The sequence below is a fragment of the Antennarius striatus genome, chromosome 17 (assembly GCF_040054535.1).
Source record: "Antennarius striatus isolate MH-2024 chromosome 17, ASM4005453v1, whole genome shotgun sequence".
NCBI classification, from domain to species: Eukaryota; Metazoa; Chordata; class Actinopteri; order Lophiiformes; family Antennariidae; genus Antennarius; species Antennarius striatus.
The window spans coordinates 14,070,553-14,080,481 of record NC_090792.1 but is presented as its reverse complement, the minus strand read 5'-3'; the positions used below and the strand labels follow the sequence as shown (position 1 = coordinate 14,080,481).

The 9,929-nt window shown below is 39.0% G+C and overlaps 1 protein-coding gene across 2 annotated transcripts in view; it reads left to right on the top strand.

The window, feature by feature from the left end:
- The first annotated feature begins 642 nt into the window (after positions 1-642).
- Positions 643-9,929, top strand: part of pacrg (PARK2 co-regulated) — a 122,511-nt gene continuing 113,224 nt past the window's right edge. For both annotated transcript variants that reach the window (XM_068338016.1, XM_068338015.1), the window contains exon 1: positions 643-804. In XM_068338016.1, the coding sequence (XP_068194117.1) occupies positions 736-804 (69 nt within the window). In that variant the 5' untranslated portion in view covers positions 643-735. The remainder of the gene's footprint in view (positions 805-9,929) is intronic.

Below are 9,929 nucleotides of genomic sequence, written 5' to 3'. Positions count from 1 at the left end.
ACAGGACACAGACACACCACAGCCATCTCTCACATATACACCCACATGCACATTCATAACTACATACAGCACATATAAAATATATATGTAGGCATACGTAACATCATGTGTACTGTCAAATCATTAATTGCATCTTTGTAACCCATCAGTTAAGCTTGATGGGTGGGTTGCTGATGTCGTGGTAGCAGCGTTGTATTACAGCTAGTGTGATGAACCAGCAAGGTATAAGTGTGGCAGGTGTTTGTTAAAAAAAAAAAAGAAGAATTCTATACACCTATTAACCAATTGCACTTAATAAATGTATAAAGAAGGTAAAATAAATCAACATCATAGTCAATCTTGCAGGAAAAAATAGAAAATGTATTTGAATTAAATATATTAAAAAAAGATTAAATAATCACTTTAATGCTTTAACATTATTTCATATTGTGTGACAAATTACTATATTTAATCTATAATCTCATGTATGCTATGACTTTTGTAATATAAAACGAACTACAGTACAGTAATTCAAACACATCTCAGGATACTTGCTCTGACCTCGCAGCGCCCCGGGATTACCATGGCAACAAGGAAACATGCGTCTCCTCAGCAACCAAACCAAAGCGTCTCAGACTTCGCTTAACAACCACCACAGCACAACGACGTGTGTGTCGCGTATCGCGAATTGAAAGCTACGCAAATATCGATTCGTTCGGTTTCACGTCGCTGTTTTAAAAGGGAACACCTGTGGAAATGTCGCGGAGGAAGACGGAGCTGAAGGCGGAAGGATTCACCGTTCGGTCCGGCATGAGGAACTCTGTGGTGAGTGACGTCGTTAACGTAGCAAACGTTAGCATTAGCAACACACTCACACTGTGTGTAGTTTGTGTGTTACTCTGAACAGCCTACTTCTGTATGCTGCCTATTTAAAGTGTTATTAAGGAAGCTGGGACAGCATTAAATTACATAATAGACAACATACATTTAGGATAAAATTATTCAGGAGCTGGATAACTTCAAGTTTGGGTTTAGTTGTTACATGGAGGTGTTAGCTCTGTGGCATCACAACAAGAAAAGGGAAGGCAGTGACGTGCGGTGAGGTTCATGGCTGGTGAGGCACTGATTTCATCATAATTAGATTTACAAAAATATAAACCTACTGTTTAGCTTATTCACCATTGATATGTAATCCTCCATTTTTATTGTAAGGCAAGGCGGAAGGAAAACATATGAAAGGCTGCACTTGACTGAAGATTGTAGTTTGCTGTCACTTCTTCTACGGCCAAGGAAGAAGAATACTCGGCGGAATCCCTGGGATCATCAGCGCCCCCTACCATGAGGCATGAGAAATGCGTGCCTCACTTCGTGCCTTTTCCCAGTCGTATCAGGACCGCTCAACTCAAGAAAGACATTACACACATACAGTTGTTGACAATAAACACTGTACATTATATACATTAGCTAAATTATGGGAATTTAGTTCAAAGAGCAAACATGTTAAAACATTTTGAAAGTGACATATAGAGATCGCATTACGGTCTCACTGTATAGCATGCCAGTACTGCTAGCCGAGTCATTGCGCAATCCATGGTGAGGTTCGGCTGGCTGGTGCCTCACTGCAGGTCTTTTCTCAGTATTCCGGCAGTAGATGTGAAAATTCAGCAATTTTGATTAAAAATAACCTTAAATTGGTGATGTTAAACAAAAATAGCTTTAATAATACTCATCACTGCATGAATATAACCATTTAATTTATTTCTTCCATTTTTCATTTTTTTCTTTCATGATGGTAGGTAAGGCCGTGCCTCACCTGCCTCCCCTGACTGCATGTAACTGGGGGGAGGTAATGTGTTTGAACCCTTTCCTCTAGGAGTCTACTTGTCATCCTCTCTGTTTGGGTTATCTGAAAAATGAATGCAGCTAAAGTGGTGACTCCTACATGCTGTTGTCTTTGTGTCACTAACACTATCTAGAAGAAGTTACACGTGATGGAGAAGGATGGAGGGAACTGACAGCCCCTTAAGGCCACTTTAAATTACCATCTCACTCTTTCTTCCCCTCTATTGTCTCTTGTTATTCAGCTGAACCTCACATCTTTCTGCATTTTGGGAAGAGCAAATTTCAACAAAATGAATAGCTGACACAGATGAGGGTAATAATGGAATTGTGTTGCTCCTGTGTTCTGAATAGAAATGTCTGCATCGCTATCTGTCTTGGTTATTTTTCACACAAGTGTGGAGATTTAAGACTTTCAGAATTGTCCAACATATTTTTATAATCTTAACTGAAAATTTTAGAACCAATTTTAACACTGTAGTGATATGAATGATATGATATTCAAATACTATTCAAATGAAATATTTTACGAAAAAATGCTGATTCCTTCTTTTACAACATGTTGATGATATTACATTAATATCAGTGGGAAATCATTTAAAGGCTGACATTATTGTAGGCTAGATGCATTTGGATGATAATTGCAGTTATGGAGTTGCAGAGTGTTTTATTTGTTTTCATATCCAGCAGCTAATTCTGAAGTTATTTTGCAACAAAAAGATGCTTTCTAAACCTGAATTTGTAGAGCAGGACCCATCATGTACATCCAGATGAACTAGAGAATTACAAACTTTCTGTGAAGACTTCCTTCAGAGACTCCCCACCTCACATATTTTCTGTTCAGCAATATTAGAGATGGCAACCAACTAAGAAAGATCCTAGTCTTATTAAAATACAGCATCCAACTTTATTTTTGATATTGGTGGTCCAGTCTTAAGTTATATTCATGGTACTGCAGAATGTCTTTTGTGAGGACCTTCTGTGATTAGATCTGGTCTGTTTGAACTCCTCCTGTTTCTGTATTAGATCAAGATAAGATACAAAATTACTTTTCTGGTTGTGCGTTGTTTAGAATGTTTGCAGTGTGTTTAAAGGAACAATAGACCTAAGAAACAGGCCTTGCCTTCATGCTGATGTTGTTTTCCACCAAAGCCACTGAAACATTTAAGTCATAAGTCAAGCCTTCTGCTGGGCTTCGGCACATGTGACAGCTGGCTGATGACTACATTAGGTCATTTAAAAATAGTCAGCCATAACAAGAATGTGTCTTCTGAGTCTGAAATCTGTTGATATTGTGATGGAAACTGTGAGTCATCCAAGAAGTTAAGTTGAACTTGTTAAACTTTTGTCATCGGAAAGACTGTTTCGCTTCAGTTTGGGTGAAGAACAACGTTTGCAATAAAAGTTATATGACATCATGCTTTTATTTATCACTTTGCACTTTCAAACAGGTTTGCAGCTGGTGAGCATCAAAGAATGTCACAGAGATAATTTACTTAAATTGACAGATTAAGGCATTCTTTTTAATATGCCCAATATTTTCTGGCATCAGCCACCATCTTAGTTGCAATGGGTTCATTGAAGAAAACACGTTATCTCAGACAGTCTTCTTATCTGATCCAGCAGGAGTTCTTTTTCAGAGGACTCTTGCCTTATTACCTTTATACCAATCTTAGAAAAAGTCAGGTCCATTTGATAAATAGTAATGGAAGAGCTTCACAGATCTGATGACAACAGTAAATACTTGGGCATGAAACTGCAGCTGTCTTTTCAATGATAGGGATTGCCTTGAGATGCAAAAGAGGCAGTCAGAGCTATCATTGACCTCATCCTCCTTCTTTGAAGGTCATAAACAAATCTTCTGTCAAGAGCGTTCATGGCGAAGACTCCTGCAAAGCCCTTTAATATTCACTATCTCCCCAGAGGATCTGAAATGTTTGGTACATGGATGATACTCCTACACCGCTTTGCTGCTGGCTAAATCCTCAACAAAAACCATTACAGTTTTTAGTGGCTTACTTGTGTGTGGTGCCTTATACATTTTTCTAACCTTGTTGTCATTGGCGTACCGCTACAGTGAGGGTAGCTTTAGAGAGAGCTGTGATTTGTTGGTAACAACAAGGCCATTTCAAGCCATGAAAGGATATCAGGGCTTGAAGCATAGGCTTATTATGCTTTAAAGTATTTGTGGCCATAGAAATTGAATCAATGGCCGAGACCTCTAATACCCCACCACCACCACACACGCACGCACGCACGCACTCACGCACTCATACACACACACACACACACACACACACACACACACACACACACACACACACACACACACACACACACACACACACACACACACACACACACACACACCACCAGCAGCGCCACCACTTTCTTTTGAATGATTCATCACCTAGCAGTTAAAGAGAACAAAAAGAAGCACTATCAGGTGTGTGGTTGGTAACAAGGTTTTAAATTGTTGTGACAGAAATAGCTATGGATATGTAATCATCTCAAAAGAAACATACAAGGAAATAGAAAATCTTAACTTAATTAAAAAAAAAAAAAAGACAAGAAATCCTTCCAAGTGAGAACTTTATAATACTGCTAATGTCTTTTAAATTTGTAAATTTGAATTATGGATTTCTTTGAATTGATCTCATACACACTTGTCTCCTTGTTGCCATTGCTATATAAAAAACAATGCAGTCTTTAGTTAACTCAACTAGAATGGTCTTGATTTGTCAGAAACAAATCAAATATTCTATAGAAACAAACATTCAGGGCAGAACACCAGACTGACAGGGGAAATTACTTTTTGTTACAGCTGCTCTGTTTCATAACATAAAGACAAAGTGAAAACAAGCATAAGGAATTTAAAATTAACAATAAAGAGCAAACGAATTAGGGATAAATAGGAGAATAAATAAAAGAATATATGAATGTACAGTATATACAGATATACAGATTTTGGTGTCTGCTTCATTCTTCTTCCTCACTGTTAAAGTGAGGCATTGTACAGTTTTATGGCCACAGGCAGGAAAGATTTCCTATTGTGGAGTAGTATATTTAGGAAGAGTCATCCCGCTACTGAAAGAACTCCTTTGTCCCATCAGTGTTCTGTACAGCTGGTGGTACTCATTGTCCAAGATGGCCCTTGATTGGGTCATTTCCGCTTCTGGAACACTACAGTAAGTCTAACTTTGGCCCCACAACGTTACCAGCCCTGCAGATCAGCCTGTCCAGTCTGTTGGCGTTCGCCACCCTCAGACCACTGCCCCAGCACACCACAACATCGAGGAAAGCACTGGCCACCACAGACTGGTAGAACATCCTCAGCATGGTGTTACAGACATTAAAAGACCTCATCCTCCTCAGTAAAAAGAGAGGGCTTTGGCCATTCTTGTAGAGGACATCTGTGTGCTTCCCCCAGTCCAGCTTGTTGTCAATGTGAAGTAGTGTGCTTGATTGGGATCAGTCTTGCTATGAAGGGTCTGTGTAATTTATAGACACTTAAGGAGATGAAATCTGTGACCTGAGATCAGCATCATGCACTGTATGTGTGTTATAACATATCCTGCAATACATTTTCTTATTTAACCCTTGACAAAGACAGTCTCTGATGATGTTTTCAATGCATTAAGTAGGGGAGACAATGAATGTGTTTTTCGTGGCTAGTCCTTTGTGTTGTACATTCCATGTGCAATACACACACAAGAACAGAACATGGCCAAAGATCCTTTTAAGACAGTGTATTGCACAGTTCATCTGAGAGGGCAAATCAATACAAACTACACCTGATCCCAACCTCAACTTTCGTGTGGTGAGATTTTGAAGATTGCACAGTCGATAGACTGGTGTTATGACAAGCACACCTCATTTACTATTTGCTTTGTCTGTGGGATAAAAATTGAGCTGGCAAACAACCGCTACGACCCGTCAACACCTTTCCCCTCAGCATCACCGTCATCCCTGGCTCACCCCACTAACCCCGGGGGACAGATAGAGACTCCATGTTTTCAGATGTGACCTCCATATTTTATCCCTTTCTTTCCCCTCAGTATCATCATTATATACTTGAGCAGATGTGTCAACTCCATATGCTGTCTCCCTCTATGTCTTTACCTTTTTCTCTTTCTTTTTTTCAATCTTTCTGTACAGAACGTCATTCAACCATAGTTAGTTCAGGCTGTCTGAGAGCGAATGGTCTTTAACTATCCTCTTCAGAAATTGTACCATCTATTCAAATTATACAAGTTTCAGTGTACAGTTAATCCTTGGTGAGGGTACATTTTACAATGCAGTTTATTTCAGCAATGATACAGATTAAGAAAACAGGTATAGCTTCTTTTGAAATAATTTATTAATGTCCTCTATCCATTGAAACATTTAGGGATTGAGAAATCACAACAAACAGAACACAAACCCAGCAAGGATAAAAGATTTGGTATAGAAATGAGGCCATTGACGATTATAATGGATGGCAGGCAGTTGTTGGCCGAGATTGAATCCTTGAAAGCTTTTAAGGAGATGAATCTGTCTATTTATTACTTTCACTCACAGTCAAAATCATTCTTTCCCATCCCTCCAAACACATTTACCTGACACAGGAACTAATAATGTGCCCAGTATGATACATAAATTGGCCATGAAGTAGTCTGGGATATTTTCTGTCTGTGTTGTATTTGAGTCACACACATGCAAGTTATGATTTGTTGTCTAGTGGCATGCTGAAGAGTCATTAACCTCACTTCTAGCCCTCCTCCGATAGTACTTTTGACACACAAGTTACGCTAAAACTGCTTTTTCAAACCCATCATTACTTCTTCAAAACCAGAGGCCTCTTGTCCATCCTTGTATGCCGCTGTGTTTGAGGAAGAATTTAGTCACGGTAAACAGGTTAAATTCTTAAGGCCTCCTGCTGTTTCCATTACTATCGATCAACCACAAAGCCTAAAGGTAAGATTGGATGCAGCATTGGCTGGTTTGAAAATCATGTTTTCACCCTTAAATTTTGACTATGTTGACTTTGGCTGTTCAGTCCATACTTTAAATGCATTGGAAAAAGACTGACCCAAATGACCCAAAAAATTATCTTGAAATGATCAGTAAAACGTAGGAAAGTAAAACCTGACTGTGAAATGACATTTATTTTGAGACCTTCTTTTGACGGACTAAGGATCATAAAATGTAGAACTGTAGAACTTAAAAGACGTCCTGTGCTCCTCATACAAAGTGTCAACAGATAGATTAGGTAACATTTAATGGTGTGCTATCTGACGTGCATGACTGCTTACACATCTTTGACCTTCACCAAAATTTAGAATAAGACCATCTCTAGAATTCAAGCAGATATGAAGCAGTACTTCCATAGCATGTCATTGTGACCTTATAGATGATTATGTGCATTATTTTCTTTCCTCAATGCCTGGTTGACAATCATTTTCTGTGTATATGTTCTCCTTCAAGCTCATGTAGCTCCAACCTAATTAGATGGCTTTTAATGTAGAGTGTTTATGGGTCCTTCCAGAGCCTCCATTTTCTAGTGTAGTTAATTAACCACATGCCATGCGATACCTAAGCAGAGGACAGCTAGACCTATGATGCAAGTACTGAATTCAGAGAACACAAAAATCTGTGAAGCAATACATTGGATTTCTTACAGTATCGGACTTGTTTTTTTGTACAAGACTGAAGGTGAAATGGCTTCCTTACTGAACTTTTGCTAGAGCTTCATTTTATAACATCCATCCATCCATCCATCCATCCATCCATCCATCCATCCATCCATCCATCCATCCATCCATCCATCCTCTTGTAGATGAGACGACCTTAATAATTTCCTCCACGGCTTCTTTTCCACTTTCAGGGTCATGGGTATAGTCCAGTTGGCTACGGGTGAGAGGCATGGTACAATGAGTTGCCAGCGCGTAGCAGAGCCACATAAAGGACATTATGTAATATATTCACATTTAATTTATTATGTCACAGAAACTGTGTCACAGTATTTACACAGAATATACCATAAAACTGCATGTATTCCTGCATGTATTCCAGGGCTAAAAAACCCCTCTTGTTGAATTTATAGAAAAGAGAAAAGGGAAACAATTCTTTACAAACTTGACAACTTTATACATGGAGAAATGGAGATATCAGTTGATGGAATATTTCTGAAAATTCAAATCTCCTGTCAGCTGATGTGCTTTCAGGCCATTTTATTTTACTGCCTGTCAAGCTTATTTCATTTAAGTATGCCACAAATAAAATGCAAGACAATTCCACACTTATAAATATTTGGCAGCCTACTTGTCACATTGGGATACAGCTTTTTTTCATTTCTCTTAAGTGAAACAATATTGATTGTATTCTTGAGGTGATTGTATAGTTGCAAATTCTGATGTCTGCACAATGATATCAGATAAAAAAGAACAGGTTTTCAGTATTTAAAAAGTGTGTGTGTCATTAAGAAACTATACCTGTTGCAAAAGAGTCATTATGCCCCTGTTTTCCATAGAAGAATTTAACCGTGAATGAAGTAATTAAGTATATTAAATGGATGGGCCATTAGTCATTTATTCATCCGTCCTTCATCTCTTCCACAAATCACCCTGACTTGTCCTTGCTAGAAAAAAATCAGGTCTTTCTTGGTTGTGTAATCTACCTGTGTTAGGCATGTATTATCACTTCTCTACAGGGTCATATGTGGCAGCTCACATACTGCTTACATCAACATAATAGGAACCAGTAGCAGAAAAATCAATTTATCTGACAGACAATGTTATTCCATTCTAATAAGGCAAAATGGTGGCCTTTGTTTCGCTGCCCCACACTTTGAAAATCCTTTAAAATCACCATCAGTGCAATAACACTAGTCTGACCTTTTGAAAATTGCTGACCAGCACAGAGACCAAAATGAGCTGAATGTCCGTAATCCCTCAAGGACAATGACCAAGTCCACAAGGTATTAGTAATTCAGTACATGGTATATGCAGTCTTATAGTAAATGTTAGAAAGCATTAATGTTGGAATACGAATGTCTTTCTGTCAGAGTATTAGAATAATGCTTTCTCTGAAGAGAATAGAGTTCAGAGCAAAACTGCAGTTTTTCAATAATCTTGTAGACTGTATTTACTGGAACTATAGAATACATTGCAGCCAACATCATAGATGATGCTCCAGCTCTGTGGAGGATGTTAAGAAAGCAAAGCTGCAAAACCTTGGAGAATTGAAGTTGTGTATTTGTTCCCTTCAGAATTCCACTGAGGATTATTCTGCTATTTAGCTCATGTCTCCAGCTGCATCAAAGTGCTCCCAGTTGAAGGTGTGCTGGTGGCACCGGCTCTGCTGCAGCAAGCTGGAGAAGACAGGGACTAGGGAATGGCTGGAAGGCAAATTTACTTCGATACTGTCAGAAATGATCCACATCACTGGCTGGAATCCCACTGCTCAAGCCACCTCTGCTCATTACCCGTGCCGCCCGGAAACACCGAGCAAAGTCTGCTAACGAGTGTTTGACCAACATGTTGTCCTGTAGGAAATGGAGACAGGCAACCTGTTCATGTATCACTCTCTCTCTGTCTCTGTCTCATTCTCAATCCTATACTTTTTTCCTCTGTCTCCCTCCCACTCTTTTAAGGTGAGAGGAGAACAAAGGGAGAGAAAGAAGAAAAGCAGTATAACCTCTTGGCCCTCATCTGCAGAGCACAACAGAGCATGTCTGGTCTCAGACGTGGCTTTCCCTGCTGTTTGAAGGCCCTCATATCCCTTTGATTTCAGCCAAATGGTTCAACACAGTGACACATCCTCAACTTTTCACCTGTCACTCTGACACCCATCTATTTAGAGCTGGTGATTATAAGTGACTCTGTTTGGATTGTCTGCCTGGCTGTCTGAATAAGGTTATGACATTGACACTGATCTGAGAATGTAAGAGTTAGAGACAGATGAAGGAAAATCCCCTGACAAATATACCCTTCTATTTTTTTTTGCTGCATCTTTACACAAACATTTTTTGGCATTCAGTTGATGCTCTAATCCTGAGACATCTAATGAGTAGTTTAAGGGTCACCATTACATTACCTTAACAACATTCCTCTGAGATGGCCTAAAAAAAA